The sequence below is a fragment of the Conger conger genome, chromosome 14 (assembly GCF_963514075.1).
Source record: "Conger conger chromosome 14, fConCon1.1, whole genome shotgun sequence".
NCBI classification, from domain to species: domain Eukaryota; kingdom Metazoa; phylum Chordata; class Actinopteri; order Anguilliformes; family Congridae; genus Conger; species Conger conger.
This window is the reverse complement of record NC_083773.1, coordinates 7,388,189-7,412,537: the sequence shown is the minus strand read 5'-3', so window position 1 is coordinate 7,412,537 and position 24,349 is coordinate 7,388,189. Positions and strand designations below refer to the sequence as shown.

Below are 24,349 nucleotides of genomic sequence, written 5' to 3'. Positions count from 1 at the left end.
TAGGATGTAATATACAGTACTGTGCAAAAGTCTTAGGCACCTGTATAACATTCTGTACAGATAAGATTCTTTCAAAAATAATTCAATGAAAGGTCCTAAATAAACCGACTATACATTTTACATTACATTTTAGTAATTTGGCAGAACAGTAAAAAACTGAATCAAATCAATATTTTTTGTGACCACCCTTCGGCGTTAAAACTGCATCTCTTCTCTGAGATAGCCAACACTGTCCTGCAGTTCTATGAGACAATCAGCAGGGAGGTTGCTCCAAGCATGTTGGAGAACTTGCCACAGTTCTTCTGCAGACTTTGGTTGGCTCCTTGCTTCTGATCTCAGACAGCCATTTTTATGTAAAAAGTAGTCAATTGCTTCCAGTAATATGTCACTTTTTAAAATTAAATACAAAAATGTCTCTGTAAAATTAAATATTTTGGAAAATGAATATTTGGAAATCTCAAATGTGTTCTTTTATACAAGTACACACACAAAAATAAACATATGTATAATAAAGTCTAGGGTGCCAAAGACTTCTGCACAGTACTGTATTTTGCTATTTTGGGATTTGGGGTTTGGGATATAAATACACATGCTGTGATTGGATTCTGGGTGTGGAGCACAGTGGTGAGGTACTCACATATAAGGGGTCTCCACCCAACACCTCATTCACCAGGATGATGCAGGGGAATTGCAGGAGCAACACCAGGGTCGACAGAACAAATAACAGACCAAACAGCTTCCCAAAATGGCAGACTGGAAAGCTGTAAAGACCACAGGAGCGGGAGATTAGAAGAAAACGTGTGAATTGCCACAAACACAAATTCAGAACTCTGCTTCTAACCCCCTGAAACCTTTCTCCATTTTCTCCTCTCTCCTCAACGCACCGCCTCCTCCTCCTCAGTCCTCCTTCGCTGCTGATGACTTGGCTGATTTCTTCGATGAGAAGGTCACAGTCATCCGCAGATCCTTTACAACCACCACCCCCCTCACTGTGCCCTTCCCCCCCTCTAGGCCCATCCCTTCCTTTTCCACTTTCTCCCCCCTTACAGACTCTGATGTTTCTCAACTCCTGCTCTGCCACCGCCCTACAACCTGTGCCCTTGACCCTATCCCCTCTTCTCTTCTCCAAACTATCACACCTGACATTCTCCCATTTGTCACCTCCCTTGTCAACTCCTCCCTGTCTTCCGGCTGTTTTCCGGCATCCTCCAAGAGGGCCCACATCACTCCGCTGCTAAAAAAGCCTACCCTGGATCCCTCCATCATCCAGAACTACCGCCCGGTATCTCTTCTTCCTTTCCTTTCTAAAACTATAGAACGAGCCGCTTCTACTCAACTTTCTTCCTTCTTTTCTAACAACAACCTGCTAGACCCCCATCAGTCTGGCTTCAGATCGGGCCACTCGACAGAGACTGCGCTCCTCTCCGTCAGTGAGTCACTTCATGCCGCACGAGCAGCCTCCCTCTCCTCTGTCCTCATTCTTCTAGATCTCTCTGCTGCCTTCGACACTGTGGATCACTCCATCCTCCTGTCTGCCCTGTCAGCAACGGGCATCTGTGGCACAGCCCTGGACTGGATTGAGTCCTACCTCTCTGGTCGCTCCTTCCAGGTTGCCTGGGCTGGTTCGGTATCGACACCTTGGCCCCTCGCCACAGGAGTTCCCCAGGGCTCAGTCCTTGGCCCACTTCTTTTTTCTCTCTACACTCGCTCCCTTGGCCCTGTGATCACTGCACATGGGCTATCCTACCACTGCTACGCGGACGATACCCAACTCTTCGTCTCGTTCCCGCCGTCTGATACGCAGGTTTCAGCCCGTATCTACAGGGCGGCCTGTAGCATAGTGGTTAAGGTAAATGACTGGCACACACAAGGTCAGTGGTTCTAATCCCGGTGTAGCCACAATAAGATCCGCACAGCCGTTGGGCCCTTGAGCAAGGCCCTTAACCCTGCATTGCTCCAGGGGAGGATTGTCTCCTGCTTAGTCTAATCAACTGTACGTCACTCTGGATAAGAAATAATGTAATGTAATGTATCTCTGCTTGCCTGAGGGACATCCAGAGCTGGATGGACAACCACCATCTAAAGCTCAACCCAGGTAAAACTGAAATGACATTCATCCCTGCTAATACCTCTCCCCATCTGGATCTCTCCATTTCCCTCGGGGATACCACACTCACGCCGTCACCCAGTGCAAGGAACCTCGGCGTGGTGATGGACAGCAGACTGTCCCTTTCCGAGAACATTGCGGCGGTGACCCGGTCTTGCAGGTTCTTCCTATACAACATACGGAGAATCCGCCCCTTTCTCACCCCCTACTCGACCCAGCTCCTGGTCCAAGCGATGGTTCTGTCCCGCCTGGACTACTGCAATTCCCTCTTGGCTGGCCTCCCAGCGTCCGCCATCAGACCCCTCCAACTCATCCAGAATGCAGCAGCTCGTCTGGTCTTCAACCTTCCCAAATACTCACACGTCACCCCCCTGCTTACTTCCCTCCACTGGCTGCCTGTCATGGCTCGCATCAAATTCAAAACATTGGTGCTAGCCTTCCAAGCAGTTAAAGGGTCTTCCCCAGCTTATCTGCAAAAAATCATCAGACCCTACACCCCTGCCAGACCTCTTCGTTCAGCCTCCACAGGCCGCTTGGCACCTCCCCCTCTCAGAACCTCCACCTCACGCTCATGACTACTGTCTGTTCTGGCTCCACGGTGGTGGAACGAACTCCCCGTTGAGGTCAGAACTATAGAATCTCTCCCCACCTTCAAGCGCAAGCTGAAGACGCACCTCTTCAAGCAGCACCTCTCCCCATCCCTCCCTACCTCCCTGTGAACCTTAATTGTTGTCTCTGTGACTTGCTTTGTGTATCGGTATTTTTAGTTGGCTAGGTAAGCAGTGTTTGGATAGTTAACTTTGGTGACTTTTGCTCTGTTTGTTTGTTTGTTTGTTAAAAAAAAAAAAAAAGAACAAAAAAAAAAAAAAAAAGGCCCTTGTCCTTATCTTTGTTGTACAGGTAGCAGTTGAAATTGTACTTACCTCTAGGGTCTTTCAGCGAACTTATCCCTGGTTATGGGTATGCACTTTGTTGTACGTCGCTCTGGATAAGAGCGTCTGCCAAATGCCAATAATGTAATGTAATGTAATATGAGAGGGGGGAAAAGAGGCAAGAGGGGAATCAATGGGAATGAGGAGAGAGAGGGGTTAAATTGTGAGACACATCCTGGCTGCACTGCTGCTCATAATAATCATTTTTCAGCATTTGCCATTGTTGTCTTTGTGAAATGCATATTCATTAGCGGTGTTTCACTGCCTACTTATAGGCAACTGTGGGCGGGACATGAAGCTGGCAAAGTTGTGCCACATTTAGAGTTGATTGTGATTTATAAAGGAAAACTGGCATGGGACGTGCGTGTGCACTGTTTTATAAATCAGAATATTTTTGTGCGTACACACGTCCTGGGTTTCATGCGTACGCAACCTTTTGTCGTGAATCCTACGCACAGTTTTATAAATGAGGCCCCTGGTCTGTAGGGGGATGGGAATTTAGTTGAAGGAAGAGGTCAGATTTGCCCTCTCTGTTCATGTGGTTCGCTGTTGCCCTGTCCTGCCCTTAGTAACAGGTAACCATGTTAATTCAGCAACTCCTCACGTAACTACTCAAACGTCTTTTTATTTACGCTCACAGTGACCATCGACCCCATTTTGTGTTGGACAGCTGACACACGTATAATTCTACATGATACAAGGCTTCTTGCAGCATGTATTTTTTCTGTTTTCTATTTTTTTCCTGTTCCCACAGGCAGAACACACACAAATGTTGCTCTTTTTTTAAATCAAAGATATAGCCTAACTATTTAAAAGTGAAGTAACATCAGAAGCCATTTTAATGTAACTAAATGTAGCCTGGGAGATGACTTCGCTCTATTATTAGTCATCGTAAAACAGGTAAAACTGAAATGATATTCATCCCTGCTAATACCTCTCCCCATCTGGATCTCTCCATTTCCCTCGGGGATACCACACTCACGCCGTCACCCAGTGCAAGGAACCTCGGCGTGGTGATGGACAGCAGACTGTCCCTTTCCGAGAACATTGCGGCGGTGACCCGGTCTTGCAGGTTCTTCCTATACAACATACGGAGAATCCGCCCCTTTCTCACCCCCTACTCGACCCAGCTCCTGGTCCAAGCGATGGTTCTGTCCCGCCTGGACTACTGCAATTCCCTCTTGGCTGGCCTCCCAGCGTCTGCCATCAGACCCCTCCAACTCATCCAGAATGCAGCAGCTCGTCTGGTCTTCAACCTTCCCAAATACTCACACGTCACCCCCCTGCTTACTTCCCTCCACTGGCTGCCTGTCATGGCTCGCATCAAATTCAAAACATTGGTGCTAGCCTTCCAAGCAGTTAAAGGGTCTTCCCCAGCTTATCTGCAAAAAATCATCAGACCCTACACCCCTGCCAGACCTCTTCGTTCAGCCTCCACAGGCCGCTTGGCACCTCCCCCTCTCAGAACCTCCACCTCACGCTCACGACTACTGTCTGTTCTGGCTCCACGGTGGTGGAACGAACTCCCCGTTGAGGTCAGAACTATAGAATCCCTCCCCACCTTCAAGCGCAAGCTGAAGACACACCTCTTCAAACAGCACCTCTCCCCATCCCTCCCTACCTCCCTGTGAACCTTAATTGTTGTCTCTGTGACTTGTGTATCAGTATTTTAGTTGGCTAGGTAAGCAGTGTTTGGATAGTTAACTTTGGTGACTTTTGCTCTGTTTGTTTGTTTGTTCAAAAAAAAAAAAAAAAAAAAAATGGCCCTTGTCCTTATCTTTCTTGTACAGGTAGCAGTTGAAATTGTACTTACCTCTAGGGTCTTTCAGCGAACTTATCCCTGGTTATGGGTATGCACTTTGTTGTACGTCGCTCTGGATAAGAGCGTCTGCCAAATGCCAATAATGTAATGTAATGTAATGTAATCGTGTAACACTTTTAATTTCAGTCATAGGCCAAAATGTGAAACTTTATTTAGCACATTTATATTTGGGTCTATTTATTTACAACACCATTGCAATAGTCTAGATTTTCCTTGTAATTTTTTTCCCAACTGCACACGCCATTCACTTGAACTACGTAAGCCGACTGTTTTGCCGACTTTTGTTTACATGCCTGCAGTCTCTCAAAAGGCAGTAAAGCTGTTTACGTGCATTTCTGCGTGACGCCTCTGACCACATGCCCTAACTACCTGATTATACGTGTCATTTAGTTTAAATGCGTCTGTGTCCTCTAGTTTGATATCATTTATAGTTTAGTTTAACATTTATCCTGTCTTCTTTTAATAACCCCGTAAGTTCGTTCCAAGCATTATTATGCGTGGGCATTGACGTTTACTAGTTGTACGAGGGTCGGCGTACTGCAGCAAAATGGCGTAGCACTATACGGCTGAGCTGTCGTAGCTTACGTTGTAAGCGCAGGGAGCGCTCGTCGCCGCCTCCTCCCCCGACATTTGACGCCCCGACACACATCGCCAGTGATGTCAGGGGCGACGAAATAGGAAACCACAGCGTCCCGTTTACCGCCGCCATGAAAGGGAAGACCAGCATACACAACGGGACTAGACCAGTCGACCAATAATTAATGGGGATTTCAAATTCTGATGTAAGTGTAGAGTTTAAATCTCCTTTGTAATTAGTAAAAACCTCTTATGACACTGTTCACAAAACCGGACTTAACTCCGGTCCTTGGATTGCGATAAAGACTAATAACTTTCTACCACAGTAATCATTGTGTGAAGAATGGCAGTACCATCCACTGCTTGGTATGGCTGGATGATAAATCGTAATTGTCACAGGAAGCCAGTGAAGGGTGTTCAAATTTGGCGTGCCACGTGTGCATTTAGGCAAGTTGACGACCAGCATTCTGGACCCGGTTGTAGTGGCCAGGCCAGTAAGCCATTACAGTGGTCCAGATGAGAGGTACAAGGAACACAGAACTACCTGTGTAGCTTCCTGTTAGATACGGGGAGATTCTCCTTGAAGACAGAACCTGCAGGACTAACAAGCTGAACTCATCATCCAGGCCATCTATCATTCATACCCGAGCAGGAAACACAACAGATTTGACTGCAGTCCGCAGGGAATCCTGTGCAGGGAGGAACAGGTTTTATTTTCCGTCTTCCCCCCGGGTTTAGTTTAGTTTATAGGGTGACATGGCTCAGGCAGTAAGAGCAGTCATCTGGCAGTCGGAGGGTTGCCGGTTCGATCCCCCGTCCGGGCTGTGTCGAAGTGTCCCTGAGCATGACACCTAACCCCTAAATGCTCCTGACGAGCTGGTCGGTACATTGCATGGCAGCCAATCGCCATTGGTGGGTGAGTGTGTGTATGAATGGGTGAATGAGAAGCATCAATTGTACAGCGCTTTGGATAAAGGCGCTATATGAATGCCAACCATTTAGCTTCAAGCGGTGGGTTTTGCTTCCAGGTCCATATTCAAAGTATCAGTTCCGGTTGAAGTTGTTCATCGTCTGAACGTACATTTTGAAGTGATTTCCTAATTATACTTTACCCATGACTCAGGAATACTTTTCAAATGACATACCAAAGGAGCTTGACCAGGACCCTCAAAGTCAGTGACAGCAGATACTTCATAAGGAGTTACTTAGCAGTCCACCACACAGAGGTGTCCCACTAGTATAAATTAGGGGCAGGACTGGATATTGCACTGCTGATGGCTTTGGGACAGGTCCTCAGAGGGCGATTTAACACCATTGGCACAGCACGCAAGTAGCAAAGTCACTGTGGTAACATAGCCAAGACTGCTGAAACAGATTACAACCAGCAACCTTATGCCAATGTTATATAAATATACCCATACGAAAAGGGAATAAGAGACCTTTCACAAAAACAGTAATTTACGCTGCTCAGGTTTTCCATTTAAGTCAAATAATGCATACACCTCTTTCATAAACATACATGCAATACTATAGCAAAAATAGTTTTACTATACTAGATATACCATTTTTGGATGTATTCATCCAAAAAAACAAATCTGCAAGCACTCATCAAAATAATTATTGAATGACCCCCCATGTACATTCAGTGACCACTATTAGGTAGACCTGTACACCACCATGCGAATGTTAATCAGGAAATCAAGTAGCAGTAACAGGAAGCATGCAGACGTGGTGAAAATGCAGAAATGCGTGACTCAGTGAGTGCTTGACTTCAAGATCAAAGTGACTCAGACAGGGTGATTTGAGTATCTCAGAAACTGCTGATCTGCAGGCAAAAATGTGTTGACAATGAGAGGGGTCAGAGGAGAATGGCCAGCATTACAACAGTGGTATGCAGAAGAGCATCTCTTCGCACAATGCATCAAACCTATAAATGGACAGGCTACAGCAGCAGAAGACCAATAACTCTAATAAATACTTAATAAAGTGCTTGCTAAATGTATGAATGTATGTCTGTGCAATAGTGACATACTTCCAGACAGGTGGAGGTATTGTTGGAAACTTGACAGAATAACCACCATATTTCATGCAATTACAATTTTGACACTATTTTCAGACAAACGACACACAGCCCTCCCTCTGAGATTTTGTTATTCATAAATGTTTCAAATGATAGTTAAATATTAAAGGAATTAGAATGCATGTGGTGAAGCCAGGTTAGAAAAAGAGTTAATTAATACTTGCAAACGCTGTTTTAACACACCCTAGTGGTCAAAGTAGAAAGATCTCCATTTTATTTGTCATCAACAATGAAAATAATACTGTTCATATTTTTTTTTATATACAAACATTGTATAAACCATCAAAAAAAGGCAATGGTAAAAATAAATTATTTCCAAAAAAAAGAAGCAACTGGAGATTTTGACTGAAACAACTTTGTTCCAAAATTGAGTGGTCAAATTACTTTGACAAGGAACCGTGAAACGTCAAAAAAAAGAAAAAAATCTGGCGGCATTCTGTGCGATTCTGTTCAGCTCTTCTGTGAAGCCTTGATTCTTCGTCGTGCATCCTTGTGCTTCTTCCTGTACTCCTATTAATGAAACAACACAACGACTGAAACGGGCTGAGCTCAAATACCAGGCTTTTCAGCTCTACTCGATGAATACAGGTTTAGCACTGTCCCATCGGCCCACTGAACATTTTGATTTTCGATTTGAATCTTTATTTCGAGTAAACAGAAAAAGAGTAAAACAGTTAGAAACAGATGAACGACTAAATATAAAAAGACATCATAAATTCCCTCCACCAGCACTTAAACTTAAACCTGTTTACATGTGTGAAAAGGAAGGAAGGAAGAAGTAACACTTATGTACTCCTACACCTTTAAAACATTTACCTCAATCAGAGTGGTTCTCTTCACTTCCCAGTGTTCCCTCTGGTCCTCCAACTTTGCTGATCTACAGAACATCTTTGGCCCCTCTGCAGAGCCAAAACATAAGAAAAACGATTTAATCTGCATGCATTTTGCCTTTCTGAAAATATTGGGTTGTAAGCTTTTGTTCACAGTGGAGCCTGTTCCACATTGTTTTCAGGCACCTGAAAGAGCTGAAGCCCTCAGAAGGGGGGGAACAGCTCAAACTCCTACCTTTTAACCGCTCATCATCTTGGAAGAAAAAGAAAAACCTTTTCTTTGCCACCACTGGTTCCCTACGTTGAAAAGAAAAGATTACATATGATTATAAAATTACAATTAAATTTGCATCATCTTCAGAGGACCATTTCATCCCAGGATAGACATACATGCCTTCACCAACTCAAGAGAGAGCAGGGGGGGGATTTGGTTTGGCGATATGTTGGGTATGGAATGGGGGCTGTCGTTTAAAGGGTAGAATGATTGTAAATGGCAGTGAAATGCATATATCTGTGCTGATCTGATGGGAGTCAAGAGCAGCATTACTCTGTAGCAGCATTAGTGAAGGTAGCATTGCTCTGCATCATTGGCTAATCTGAGGCAGTAAAGGTAGCATCGCTCTGTGTCATAGGCTAATCTGAGGAAGTGAAGGTAGCACCGCTCTGCATCATTGGCTAATCTGAGACAGTAAAGGTAGCATTGTGCTGCGTCATTGGCTAATCTAAGACAGTAAAGGTAGCTTCGCTCTGCATCATTGGCTAATCTAAGACAGTAAAGGTAGCTTCGCTCTGCATCATTGGCTAATCTGAGACAGTAAAGGTAGCATTACTCTGTAGCGTTGACGGAAGCAGATTGATCTCCAGCGCCTTCCTCCATCTTGTCCTCGTCTTCGTCCTCAGAGCTGTCTCGAAAGCAGGGGTTCTCCTGCCACGGCTGTTTTGCTCCCTTTAGTATCTCGATCTTATAGTCATCTAACATGGTAGAGGAAAAAACAACAACCTGTTCTATAGTGCAGTCACAATCCCCACAATGCACATTACACAGTGTTTCATAAATGAATAGCCAAATAAAGAGTCTGGATGCAGCAAAACAACCCCAGCACCATAGGGCCAAGATAGGAAGAGCATACTATTCTCATGGTGCATATAAATATAAATATATATATATATATATTTTTTTTTTCCCCACCACAATTTGTGTTGCTTGGAGGTGCATATTTTTTATTTTCCCCTATTGATTTGAAATACGCCAGAAGTGGCTTCAAACCGGAAACATCCTGTGCGTTTGGGAGGGTTCAACAACAGCACCAGAGCCCTCCAAGACAAGCTGCAGGCCTGCTGAACGAGAAGCCTCAATCTCTGGGTGACGCTACAGGCGATTAGGCCTTACTCCATGGAGCACTTTGGTTGTGAGGAATTGGGGAATATAAACAGGGAGTGTGAGGGGATGAGTGAGACACAGACACAGTGAGGGGATGAGTCAGACACAGGGGATTATTACTTGGCCAGGTGCAGAGAACCAGGTTTTGCTGAGCTTTCATCAGGACACCAGAGCGAACATGCCTTTTAGACTTTTGAAAGGTAGCCTGGGATCTTTAAGGACGCCACAATTCAGGACCTCTGTTTAAAGTCTCATCCATTCCACAACGTAGAGAAAATACTGAACCAAAAGTAAAATATGCAACATTTTTTTAAATATCAAAAACACAAAATTAACCTTTCACTGTAGTATCCTCTGTGGCATTATTTCCGAAGAATGAGAACTGGAAGCCCGTTGATTCTGCATTCGTGGCACTCGCATTCGCAGAGGACAGAGAAAGCTCCACAGATGCCTTCTCCTCTGGAGCATCCTTCTCCACCTCCTCCTCTTCCTCCTCTTCCTGTTCCTCTTCATCCCCTTCCTCCTGTTCCGCCTCCTCCTCCTTATCCCAGGCTACAGCCGGTTTCATCTCAATCTTTTCTTTCTGAGATCCAAAAGCCTCTTTCAGGTCTACGGCCACATCGTAGTAGATGTCCTTGGAGACTTCCGGCAACTTCTCTGCCTCCTCACGTTTCTTGCGTCTCGCTGCCTTGCTACAGTTGAGAGTGAGGAAGTGAGAGTGAGAGAGAGAGTAAGAGAGTGAGAGAGAGAGAGAGAGAGAGAGAGAGAGAGAGAGAGTGTGTGGGGGTGAGACTTTTGTATGTTCTTTAATGAAAAATAAATTATTACAAACACTTCAAAACAGGCAAAAAATAATAACCTGACGCTTTGATCACACACACACACACACACACACACACACACACACACACACACACACACACACACACACACACACACACACACACACACACACACACACACACACACACACACACACACACACACACACACACACAGCCTGGCCCAATCAAACATAAGGAAGGGAGAAAAGTTTTTTTTTTTTTTAAACGACAAAACCCCCAAAAAATTATGAACAAGAAATGAGAGAGAGACGCATTTTGCATATGAAATCCAATTTGTGCCTGACAAAACTGGGGTCATTCACTTTAAATCTACTTCCTGCTGTAGCTGGATTAAGTCGTTACCGTGCCGACAGGACGGGATAAGCAATTCTGGTACCTGTCTTTTTTGGGCTCCTCGCTTTTCTTCTCAAAGGCGGCGTGCTCTTCTCGCGTGGGATCGTAGTGCAGGGCAGAGATATCTCTGCAGATACAAAAACAGCCAATTAACCAAGACCGAATTTAATCAACAGCCAATCCCGGTCCCACAGGATCACCGGTGCTCAGTTAGAAGTCTCCTGAACTCAAAATGTAATGGTCTTTATTATTGTCATTTATAAAAAAAAAACGAAATGATGTAATATCCTCAGATTTCTTTTTGAAACAAATAAACAAAATAAACAAACAAACAAAGTGGGATACAGCGGCCATGGGCCCAGGGGGAAACGCTTGCCTGAACTGTTTGCTCTTGGTTGCTTCTTTGCTGGTGGCTGCGCGTTGGACGTTGATGTTCAGGAGACTTTGTAAGATGTCCAGATTCTTCTGCTTCTCTTCCTCTAGCTGCACTTCCACATCGGCGCGAGAGGACGTCTCTTCTGAAAACGTCACTTCCGATTATTATACCACACTCAGAAACACCTTTCATTTCCAATGCATCAGAAACAGAAATAACTTCTCCATGTGGTTATCCTAGAGGGCAAGTCCGAACCTGAATCTCCCTGAATGTTTCAGAGAATTCTTTGTCAGTTTGTACATTACAAAGTAAAGACCAGAGACAGGACTCGATCACAAAATAACAGAAAATTACACAACGCGGGACAATGAGGGGTGGGGGGGGTGGGTGACCATCAGGGTGACCAGGGGGCTCCTAGGACATCCCTTATACAGCCCAACACAGCCAAAGCAGACATGATCCTACCCAGGAAAAAACGGCATGCAAGCCCTTCCCAAGCGAGCTGGTAGCCCTGATCCGCCGGGGAATAAAGACAAATACGAATATAACCTGGGGTCACCTGGGACACACCAATGCACAACATCCCCAGCCTCCCGAGGTCAGCACAAACTCAAAGAAGGTACAGAACAACAATACTGCGGGCTAAGAAACCTCTCATTCAAATAGGATCTAAATTACATGATCATATTCCTTAAACTAAATTGGCCCGTTCCATTCACAATAACTCCATGAAATCCTTCACCCAATAATCTACACAAAAGGAATTCAGTTCATCATAATCATTTCCTTTGACTGAAAGAAACACGATGTGTGAAAACAGTAAATGTGAAGTGTGAGAGTCTGAATATAGTGGTTGTGTTTAATTGTGTGGTGGTGAGAGATACAACACAATGCAATACGATAATAAGGCCTGTTTCCACTGACACTTAATGGAGGAGGCTCTGTCAGGTGAGGCACGGCACAAGAGCTCGTATAGTGCTGAAACTCCCTCAGAATGTCATCCAGATGGGCTTTAGACGCTGCTTCAGGCCCCTTTGAGATCAGTATCTTTAGAACGGCTCTCAATTCTAAATATGATAAAAATTATTTATCTCAAATTAATCTGCATTTTCAAGTAGAATCCTATCCCCATCCCTCACAGTCGGTCTCGTGTGATTTATACACTGATGCTGCCAGGCACTCTCCATGAATGTTCAGCCTCCAGTAGTTACAGTAATTACAAGGATTTTTCCAAAGACCCGATCTGATTGAGACTGTGCATCTCAGAGCAATTAAAACAGAAAATAAAATAAAATAAATTTCACGCTGAAATAAAAAATATACTCCTCATGTGATCTAATGGGCTTTCTTGTGCAGCCTGGGTTACCGTAAATCCTGACCGGGTCTTTTATTTACTTAGGCTGCACAAAGCACAGGCCTTTATTTGGGGCAGGTTTGTATTCGAGGCAGGCCTTTATTTCTTATTAGGCTTCTGTTGTAGAATTTTATTCTTAGAAATAAAGTAAAAGGCTACACTTAAAGTGGGCCAACACTGTTCAACACTTCCTGTAACCGTTCAGAAATCAATTAGTGTAGGCTAATCAGGAAACACCGTTTGGTAAGTCATAGTGTCAGTCTTAACAGACTTAGTTTATTGCAAATATTCTCAAACACAATAAATCACATGCAAGTCCAGAATCCATAAAATAACAACTTGCCAGACATACCTTCATGAACAATAACAAATTAGCATAGATAACAGCAAGTTAAGGATCCTAAAGTGCGTTTTATTGTGAGACATGCGTTTCGTTTGGAGCAGCATACCGGTAGGCTATCAAAAGATTTTCGCTTTGGTATTTGGTATGGGGTATTTGGGGGGTATTTGATGGTTCACTGTTAAGTTTTATGTGGTTGAAAGAGTGTCGGGATTTCCACCTGTCTGTTTATTGCGAGCCAAGGCAGCCGCTTTCATTCATTCATTGAACGTGTGCTGTGCTGTAAATACATGGAAACCTTATTGCGTAGCCAAGTAGCCTAAATTGAGTTAATTTTTCATTTTGCCTGATTTACTTTTTATTTAATTCGTAGGCTGGAATGCCTCGCAATTGTGTTTAAATGTATACTGCTTCAGCCTTTGGCAAGCTACTTAGAAGGGGGCGGCAAGCAACTGGTAGCTTGAGAGCAATGTGTTGGAGACCCATGGTGTAGGACAACGACTTTTCATTGGCAACAGTATTAAACCAACCAACAATATAAAATATTAAGAAGAGCTCTTTTATTTCATTGAGTTAAATCGAAAACAATGTCTTCTAGTGCTCATGGACTGATAGCCCTACTGGTAGGCAATATTACCCCGGCTTGTATTTGGGGGCCGGCCTTTATTTGTCCAAATCGGCCATGCCCCCGGCTATTATCCGAGGCCCGGCTTCAAATAGAATCCCGGACACAATTTGAGGATTTACTGTATGTTAAGTTACGTTGGGCGACATGGCTCAGGCAGTAAGAGCAGTCGTCTGGCAGTCGGAGGGTTGCTGGTTCGATCCCCCGCCCGGGCTGTGTCGAAGTGTCCCTGAGCAAGACACCTAACCCCCAAATGCTCCTGACGAGCTGGTTGGCGCCTTGCATGGCAGCCAATTGCCGTTGGTGTGTCAGTGTGTGAGTGTGTGTATGAATGGGTGAATGGAGAAGCATCAATTGTACAGCGCTTTGGATGAAGGCGCTATATAAATGCCTACCATTTACCATTTATAGTTCCCAATGTGCCTCACCTGGAATGTTGGACTCATCATCGCTGTCAAGGAACCGGGAGTCCATGCGGAACCGCTCGTCCGTCCCGAACCGAGCCTGCAACCGCATGAGCTACAGGACGGGAAACAAAAGAGTGGATCACTTAGCTACAGTAGAGAACGCTGAAAATACAGTATTGGCAAAATAAAGAACACTACTGTGCTAGTGGTGCTTTGGGAAGAGAATACGTCAGCCAAAAGTAATGCCGTTGTTTTATTTTGCTGTCATTTACCCAGGCAGGTCAACTAAAAGTAAAAAAAACAAAAACAAAACAGTGGGTAGGGATTGGGGGGTATGATTAGGTGGTGAAATGTTAAGAGCCAGTTTTACGGGAACTTGGCCAGGATCCTGGGGGTTAACATCACTTCAAATGGCACGGGAGCCGTTAATGAGGACACAGAGTCAGGTGTCATCTTAAGGACAGCACCGTCCACAGCACACCTTTATCCAATGTGCTGCATAATTCATGCTTCTCATTTACCCATTCATACACACACTCACACACCAATGGCGACTGACTGCGATGCAAGGCCCCGACCAGCTCGTCAGGAGCATTTGGGGGTTAGGTGTCTTGCTCAGGGACACTTCAACACACCCAGGGTAGGATCGAACCGGTAACCCTCCGACTGCCAGACGTCTGCTCTTAGCCCTGAAACAATGTTGGCCTAAACTGCCCCAATCACTATGCTGACACATTGGATTTCTACCCTGTCCAAAGGGAAACGTGCCCCATACTAGCACACCAACACCTCTTCCAGATGCAACTCAAGTTTCCCCAGAAGGTCTCCCTCCCATGTAACAACTAAACCCACACCTGCTTAACTTCAGCAATGTAACCTGGGCAGGATACAGGGCTGTATGGCTGCTGGCTATGGAACCTCCCAACACAGCAGACCCATTTACTCTGGGTATTCTAGCTCGGGGTATTCTAGCTGCCAACCGTGGTATGCTAGTTGGTAAGTTGCATACCACTTTCAGGGTTCAAATTGTATCTATATGATCGCGCTAGGACTTGGAACTGTGCCTTCCTCTAGGGTCCTCATCGCACTTGTCCCTGTGTTTGATCTGCACTTAGATAAGAGTGTCTGCTAAATGCCCGTAATATAATGTAATGTAATTTACTCATGCTCACCTTCTGTCCAGATTTACCCTCAAACTGCGGCTTAATCTGGAACCGTGCTTCATCGCCGTCGTCTTCGTCATCAGCCTCCTCATCATCATCATCGTCTTCACTGTCAAACAGCTTGCTGCCCATTTCCTTTTCAAAGTCCTGCAAAATATAGTTTTTGGAGTTTTTTTTAACCAAAAAAGGTGGCTGTACTCCGTGCTCGGTGTTTTTCATTCATCTTCTTCTGTGGCACATTTAGAACTCATTTATTTAGTCATGCTAGGAGCAAGATAAATGAGCTGATTTAAAAGAGCACTGTCTTAAAGATACAATAGGTAATTTCAGACATCTAACAGTCAAGAGAGGAATAGCAGCAACAAACACCTTCAAACCACAGCACTGTTTTATCCCTCTCCCTTCTCTGTAAACGCGCTGACATTGAAACACCATTGGCTGTGGCAATTAGAACCAATTTTCAACCAATGAGCTTGAATTATTGCAGTTATACAATGTTTTGGTACAGAGCGTCGGGCTGTCAACTGTATATTTTGAAACTCGAATTTAAGGACTTTAAGGTCGCTCTGGATAAGAGCATCTGCCAAATGCCAAGAACGTCTGCCAAATGCTATTAATGTAATGTAAAAGGACTATAAACACAGGCAGAGGGTGAGTCAACATGTCAGTGAGCCTTTTTCAATGATAGGAAGGGATTTACAATGGTCTTGTAACAATCATACCTTTATCGTACCTTTACAAAGGGGCCAAAGCACTGTCTTAATACTGGTTCCCCACCTGCAACGTGGCACTCACCTTTACCCTGAGGCCCTGTTTCGCCCCAGTGACGGAAGCCAATTCACCGGGCTCCTCTGTGGAGGACTCTGACTCCTCAAAAAGACTCTTTGTAGGCTTGTGTTGTTCCACAGAGCTCTGCTCAGCAGCCTCCTCTCCCTCGTCCTCGTCCTCAGAGTCAAACACAATGTGCTTTCCTTTGCCCGCTGCTGGTGCATCCTGGGGGGAATATTAAATATTATTACTAATCAAGTTTAAACCATGCTGCAAGTTCAAAACATGCTTCTTGATTCCAGGTCTCCTATAAGGACTGTAGATGGAAAATGGCTGGTCTTTACCAAAGTGCTTTACAATCAATGCTTCTCATTCACCCATTCAGACACACACTCACACACCAACAACCCTTATCCAAAGCGCTGTACAATTGATGCTTCTCAATCACACGTTCATACACACATTCACACACACCAACGACATTTATCCAAAGTGCTGTACAATTGATGCTTCTCATTCACCCATTCATACACACATTCACACACCAACGGCGATTGGCTGCCATGCAAGGCACCAACCAGCTCGTCATTTAGGGGTTAGGTGTCAGCGACACTTCCGACACACCCAGGGCGGGATCGAACCGGCAACCCTCCGACTGCCAGACGACTGTTCTTACCGCCTGTGCCAATGCCGCCCGCATAGAATAGAGGGATTCACAGAACCGGGACGCTCGACTTACCAAGGTGGAGAGGGCGCCTTGGATGAGCTTCTTCTGCTGCTCCGCCTCCTTCTGCTTCTGCTCCAGTGCAGCCAGGCGCTTCAGGTTATCCTGCATCTGCTTCTGCCGAACGTCCTCCGCGCAGACCGGCTTCTGGGAAGGCTTCCTGCCTTCCGCCGACGCCAACGTTTTCCCCTCTAACCGCTTGGCGGTCGCGCTCGTTGAATCTTTCGTTGAGGCTTCGTCCGTCGCCCCCGCCCGCTCAGTCGCTGGCACAGCCCTAGAGGCCTCAGAGCCGTTCAATGAGACCTCGCGTTTAGGAGCAGATCCGTCCGTATCTCCTGCAGACGGTCGGCGTTTGGGATCTTCCTCTTCGTCACCATCAGAGCTGCTGGCACCCGAATTCGACTCACCGGAGTCAGACGACGGGAGCGCGCGTTCCAGTTTCGGTTTCTTCTTGGCCTCGGTGGCCCCTCGCTCTTCATCGTCTCCGCTCCTCTTCGGGCGGAGACCTGGCAGAGCAGCTGGAGCGGTCTCTGAAAGAGCCCTGGTCCCCGGGAAAGCAGGGAGACTCGGGGGTTGGCTCTTGTTCTGCCTCTTCTTTTTCTTCCCCTTGCCCTTCGCGCTTTCCTCATCGCTGCTGTCCTCCTCCAAAATGGCCGCCAGAATCTCCTCCGGCGTGGTGCCTTTCTTTGTTAGTGGAGCCGTCGAGGCGCCCCCTTGTCCTGATCCAGCTTGTGAATCGGACTCTTGGCAACCCCCACTTTCCTCTTCCTCGGCCATGGCAGCCTCCTTCGCAAGTTGCTCCAAATCTGCAAGAGACAGCTCTATACGCTGGCAACTGGCCACCATGGTTTCATAATCCAACTCAGAATCAGAATCAGAATCCTGACCCTCCTGTGATCCCTCTGAATCAGAACCAGAACCAGAACCAGAATCCTGACACTCCTGCGATCCCTCTGAATCAGAATCAGAACCAGAATCTTGACACTCCTGTGATCCCTCTGAATCAGAACCAGAATCAGAACCGGAATCCTGACACTCCTCGGATCCCTCTTTTCTCGACTCAGTTACACAGGCTGGCTGCTTTGAGAGCACTTCACTTCCCTGCTTCTGTTTCCTTTTGCGTGCGCCAGGTTTAGAGTCGCTTTTGTTTGAAGCTGCCCCAGGGGGGCTCGGCGGGGTGCGACCAGCCTCAGCTTCCTTCTGCTTCACGGGGGCGGCGGGCGCTTTGCGCTGCGTGAGGATTTCATCCGTGTCGGCCGAGTCATACTCCCGCTCGTCTCCCGGCTCCCCGCACCCTCCCGCGGCGAGCCCGCCCTTCGAGTTCTGCCCGGCCCAGGAACCCAGACTGGGTTTAACGGCGAAGTCGTCCCCGACCACTTCCAGAGCGTCCTCGTCCTCCTCCACGCCCGCGTCTTTGGTCCGTGCGTTCTCTCGCGCCACCAGCGTACGGATTTCCTCATCGGAATCCGCCTCGTTGTCGAACACGTACAGGAATTTTGTTTGCCTTTTTAGAACGGGGTTCTCCTTCTCTTGCGCAGGACCATTTAGAGAAGTCACCTTCTGCTTTAAAAGAGTATTTGCACCAGAACGGCTGACTCTGTGCGAGTTCGCTTCATCTCCCGCAGAGGCCCCGCGAAGCTCCGTGCCGTGGCCATTGTGCTTCGCCACAGAACGAGAGTTTTCGGTGACTTCACACGGCGACTCCTTCCGGATCTTCTTAGGTCGCGCTTTCTGCGGGGGGAACTCGCCTCGTCTTTTCTTGCTGATGTCATCGTCGCCGTCCAGGATTTCCCAGGTCAGCTGAGACACCGGTGTTAGGGTCGGCGCGTCGGCCTCGTTCTCCAGCCTCTTGATGTTGTGGCTGTGCTTCGACGGGTCGTACTTAAAAACGTGGCAATCGGTTAAGGTACGGTAACATCCACGTACAACACGTAAAGGGAACATCTTTAAATATTTGTGATGTTGCATCAGTGACAAATCAATGACACATCATATTGTGTTACACAATGTCAAAAACATTTAGATGTCAGGATATACAGTGCAGTCTAAGTTTTGGGCATAGGCACAATTTCTGTTCCGTTGGCTGTGCTCCAGTACACTGGATTTGGAAGTGAAAGAATGAAAGCCAGCGGGTCAACAACACCTAAACCTACAATATTCTTTGTTGTGCATTAAAACAGTTTTTAAAAGAAAATATACATTAAAAGTGAAAAGGTATTCAAAAGCCCTCAATGTGAAATATCCCTTTAAACGAATCCTGCCATATTGCGAGTGAAGTGTATGCATTTTTTTTTTTTTTTTTTAACCCCTTCCCATTTTATGTTTTACTGTGTTTTATGCATCTACTGTACTCAGGAAAGAGTACATACAAAAGGATATCTTGTTCTTGCCTTGATCTTTGAGATGAAGAACTGGAAGAACCCGCCCAAATTTACTCACAACCCAATCCTGCCAAAAGAAAAAAGGGACAATGAAAATAGGTAAAATAGGTTCTGCAAACTGGTGATTGTCAGTAAATATTTAGATATATACATTTACAGATGTATAGATATGCAAATAACTTGGCCTTTCTATTGAAAATATCTTGTTTCAGAAGTAACATCACATTTATTAATTTGCCTAGATAGTTTTCCAAGGTGATTTGCTTAGCTTACATTTAATATACCACTCATGAATAGAAATATTTTGAGTTACAAATTACATACCCAGGTGAAGGACACCACAGTTGGGAAGCCCATAGCATTCAAAAACATTTGACCCTTGGATAGTTACTCCTTGACATAGCCCAAACATTTTCCTCTCATGAGGCAAATATACACCAAAAATAAAAATCTATTGAAAATATTTTGATCCACAAGGAGACACAATTCTAAAAATACCTTATGGCCTGGAATCTCTGTCCCGGGAACTGCAGCTTTCATATGGAAATTCTCCACGCCAGCCTTCTTGAAAGACTCCACCAACTTCTCTTTTTGCTCAATGTTTGTAAACTGAGTCTTCTCGGTCGCCTGTTGCCGTTCTACTGCCAGCCTGAAAAGATGGACTACAATTAACGCAAACACAAAATCATATTGATCAAATGGATCGATATCCTCTTTAACAGACAAGCTCACAATGGACTCAGTTGCTTGACAAACCTCAATAGCCCAAAACAGAGCACATAAAAAAATACAATTTGAAGACGGGTCCTGAACAAGCTAAGGGATTCTACCTCTACTTCAAGTTTGGCCATGCAATTCCAAGCAAAACAACACTGTGGGATTATTTTCAATGCAAGAAACCACATTCAAATTCTCCATCTAGCATCAGATTAGAAGTCAAAGCAGAACAAATATTCCAGGAACGTAATAGGGTATGGTTAATGTTAAATCAGAACACTGGCAAAGGAAAATTGTACAGCCTTCGAATAAACTGGGTATAAAAAAAAGTTCGAATGACATACCTCTGCAAAAAGTTTTCTTTTGCAATTTCAATTTGCAGTGTTCCCCCTTTCCATTTAGATTTATTTAATACGGTCATACCTAAAAGATGGAAACACGATAAGAAACAAATTTACAAATTGAATCTACCATTTCATATACAAAGTAAATTACTTAGAGCAAAAACATCATAACATACATTTTCTTAAAGCTTCATCCGAGATGTTAATGTTGATATAACCGAATGTCTTCACAGGGAGTCCTAATGGAAAACGAAAAAACAAATGAGTAAATAATTTAGTGTTAGACCTTTAAAAGTAACAACGAGAGAGCTACACTGCACACTACTCGTGTACTACTACTTACCCGTTTCATCTTTCCTTGTTATGATTTCCACATCTGACACTTCGCCAAATTTTCCAAATCTGTCTTTCAGATCTTTTTGGGAAATTGCGTGGCCCAATCCACCGATGTACAAGCGCTTCATACCTCGGTATTTCTCGGTAAAAAGTTACAATCTAGCTAGCACAGTTTAATGTGCAACTCTAAATAAATATGGCTTCACCCAACCAGCTTACCACACTTCACACGGTTTGCCTTGGCTGACAGATTCATAGAATACAAGACATACGTTTCAATAACAGTACCGATTTAGAATTACCCAACTTGTTAACTAGCTAGGAACAATTTCGTTTCACGTTGACATTTCAGTCCATTCACACATGTTATCCCACGATTCCAGAGCACCCGTTGTGCTCGAAAGGAACAGTCCCTCTACATTAACAAACACAGTACTATGGGTTCCGCTAGTAAAAGGTTCCGTTTGATGTGCTGCTCCAAGAAAATGTAAATAAAAAATGCAACAGTAAAATAAAAAATAAAAAATAAAATCTGTAACTTTCGCTCATTCATATAAATGTCACAGCAAAGTGTGAACAAACTACCATGAAAATCAGTCCAATTTAAGCAGTTTTTTCTTTGGTGGCTTGTTTCCAAAAAGTTACATAAACACATGGGGAGATGGGAAAGTAAATAACAACAATATGCCCGATTGTTTCCTGTTATACCATGGCTATTGATTATAACTGACAATTCGTTGTAAACCAACCAAGGTTTGTGTACGGATTTATGTTCTATTCAAATATTCTTAATAAAGAGTAATATAGGAGCGTCACGACACCCCCCGCCTGTGTTGTACAGTACAAATGGTAGATTCCACTTTCGGCGCGACATGTAAATCGCTTTGTACGAGCAGCAAAGTAAGTTTGCTTGATAATATATTATTTGAATCCATCCCTTTTTATGGTGCTGGTTATACAGACGAGCAAAAACGACGCATTTATCTTTATGTGACATGTATTTAGGTGCGTAATTTTTTTAATATCATAGTAACGATAGCCAATTAGCAAGATACAGAGTAACTGTTACAAGGTAACAGATATCATAGTTCACATTACGTACGTTTTCTGACATTTGCAAAGGATTTAGAGGAATGTCAGCTTGGTGAACTCTGCTCGCTTTTATTTTGTTAAGCGAAAACCGAAAAGCAGTTAGCTGTCATTTCTAATGTCAACTACCCGTCCCTGCGGCTCCGTGGCTGAAACTATGGAGCAACTGTATGAAGCAGAAATCAAATTGCTACGGGAGGAAATCGCAATGCTACAAAATCAACAAGAACACAATGAACGAGAGGTCATGGCGCACGTTGGAGAGCACGTACAGCGGACTATGTAAGTTACATCATTCACTTTTTAACAAGCTTTGCATTGTGCTAAATGGGATCTTATCGTTTTAAAAATATTTGGATGCTAGTATAATGACTTTACATGTGTCTATCTATATTAGAATGTATTTCAAAGTGTTGGAAAATGGCATCACCCTTCTTCAAAAAAAAAAAAAATGCATTTCAGAACATCACAGCCAGACTTCAAAAGGGGAGAGAATGATGCCGCTTTGAATCTGGAGAAACTGGAGGAAGATCTGGCCAGACAGACCAAAATGAACGGAATTGCACTGAAAGAGTGCGAAGTGAAGACACTGGAAAAAAGTTAGCACATATTTCTTCCAAAGATTATATAATATGGACTATTTCACAAATGTTACAGACAGACAGACAATATGGTCCACTTAGACTTTGTTATTCGTCTCACAGTGCAAAGTTAAGGATGTTCATATCTTATCCTTGAGCTCATTAGTGCTACTGGTTTTCCAGTAATTTTCTCTAATTAATGAATGATCTATAGCAGGTGAGTGGATTTTCTGACCAAGCAGGGTGAACAATCAATTAACTACAGGTAGAAAATGGACCCAGTACTGTGTTTAGAATTGGTGGGAAGAAAGACGCTGGTACTCGAGGAAGCAGTTGTGCTAATTAAAGGAGTGTTAATTAAATTAGAACCAATAGGAGTGGGAGGAAGAACATTTAATTGGATTAAAGGTTTGTTTTATTTGGCAGAATAATATGAGTGAGAATAGGTAAAGATGTATCTAGCCTGTTTAGCAGTGGTCTCATACTCAGTTGTCACGGAGGGCTGTGTGTATGCTGTTTTTTCTTCCAGCCTCAGATCTTGCTGATACAATTAAGTTATTAGGGCGGCCTGTAGCACAGTGGTTAAGGTAAATGACTGGGACATGCAAGGTTGGTGGTTCGAATCCCAGTGTAGCTACAATAAGATCCGCACAGCCGTTGGGCCTTTGAGCAAGGCCCTTAACCCTGCATTGCTCCTGGAGAGGATTGTCTCCTGCTTAGTCTAATCAACTGTACGTTGCTCTGGATAAGAGCGTCTGCCTAATGCCAATAATGTAATGTAATGGAATAATATATATTTGCTGAATTGGGGCTGTAGGTTTGCACATAATGTATATAAAGCAAAATTAGTTATTTTTGTTGTCTAAATTACAAGTTCTGCATGTATTCAATGCTTCAATGCAGTTAAACACATATGGCTCAATAAGTAATTGGAATCTATTAAGGCAGCAATAATTGGTTGGCATGTCCATCTTGGCTTATTTTGAGCGATAATGAAAACCCCGGCTGCTCTTATAAAACACTATCGCTGGACTTTTCAGCGCCTTTAGTGAGGTTTTCTTAAGCACACAAACATGCGTAGGGTAAAGTAGCAAACTGAAGTTCAGTTCTCAGTTCTTAATCCACATTCCCCATTCCTCAATATGTGCTCACGGATTACTCATGAATCTACCAAGCTCATCGTATAACAAAATATCACCTCCTTCTCTGTTCGACAGCGCACTGAATCACTCCTCTCTACTTTTTCCAAATGGGGCATTGCATTGTGGGATTTCCCTTTTTGCTGGAAGCTTGCATTTTATACATGCCTTCCGCCATGACTGCCATGTCTGACGTGGCTTGAAAGCGTGAGGATACTCCATTTGCCTCTTTGCGTCCTTTCCGTGCCTCCTTTCCTATAGCACCCTCCAGTGGGTAGTGGTGAGAGCAATGTAGAAAAAAACTAAAATAAAAATCATCACTTGGTACTTGGCACCTTATAGTTTGGTAACATTACAACAAAAAAAAAGTAAGTCATGCAAATCACATTTCACATAGGTAAGATTTTTGTGTTAAAACATTGTTACAAGACCATTGTAAATTTAAGGACTGTAAACAGGCAGAGGGTGAGTTTATAGTCCTTAAATTTTGGTTTCAAAATATGCAGTTTACAGGCCGGCACTCTGTACCAAAACATCGTATAGCTGTACAATATTTCAAGCTCATTGTTTGAAATTGGGTTCTAATTGCCACAACCAATGGCGTTTGAACATCAGCACGTTCACAGAAAAGGGGGAGGGATAAACAGTGTTGTGGTCTGAAGGTGTTTGTTACTGCAATTCCTCTCTTGACCGTTAAAAGTCCGAAATTACCTATTGTACCTTTAATTACTTTGTAATCAAATCTAACACTCTGTGTCATTAAACTGTAAATGTGAACTGTGGGGTTTATGTGAGATATTTTTTGAAACATTTTCTCATATTTTGACTTTTTCCACCTTTTAGGTACGACCAAAATTGTGCAGCAGCATAGGGTTTCTGGTGACTGCAATTTCTTGAACTTTCAAGTTGAGTTTGAGCTCACAGAAGTCCTGGTAAGAACGTGTTTTTGTGTGATGTTCTACACTGCTGTTGATAATGATTTTGTCTACTTGTACTTCAGTATGAAATGTAGTATTTCAGATATAAACTTCATGCTTGAGTTCTAATGCTGCTTATATCACTAGCCAGGGAGGGTGTCATAAATTAATTACATTCAGAC

General features: G+C 44.1%; 2 protein-coding genes across 2 annotated transcripts in view; one reads left to right on the top strand and one right to left on the bottom strand.

Annotated features, from left to right (window-relative positions):
- Positions 1-7,714: 7,714 nt before the first annotated feature.
- nol8 (nucleolar protein 8) lies at positions 7,715-20,849 on the bottom strand. The gene is made up of 16 exons (XM_061219694.1): positions 20,449-20,849; positions 20,282-20,344; positions 20,106-20,184; positions 19,543-19,693; positions 19,043-19,111; positions 16,679-18,553; positions 15,967-16,164; positions 15,181-15,318; positions 14,030-14,120; positions 11,283-11,424; positions 10,950-11,033; positions 10,065-10,420; positions 9,178-9,319; positions 8,583-8,644; positions 8,334-8,416; positions 7,715-8,027 (listed from the first exon to the last, which is right to left on the bottom strand). The coding sequence occupies exons 1-16, from the start codon at positions 20,567-20,569 to the stop codon at positions 7,968-7,970; spliced, it is 3,714 nt and encodes a 1,237-aa protein (XP_061075678.1). The 5' UTR covers positions 20,570-20,849; the 3' UTR covers positions 7,715-7,967.
- Positions 20,850-21,310: 461 nt separating this feature from the next.
- cenpp (centromere protein P) overlaps positions 21,311-24,349 on the top strand; it is a 105,828-nt gene continuing 102,789 nt past the window's right edge. The window contains exons 1-3 of the mRNA XM_061219079.1: positions 21,311-21,812; positions 21,993-22,129; positions 24,094-24,182. Coding sequence (XP_061075063.1) covers positions 21,649-21,812; positions 21,993-22,129; positions 24,094-24,182 — 390 coding nt within the window. The 5' untranslated portion in view covers positions 21,311-21,648. The remainder of the gene's footprint in view (positions 21,813-21,992; positions 22,130-24,093; positions 24,183-24,349) is intronic.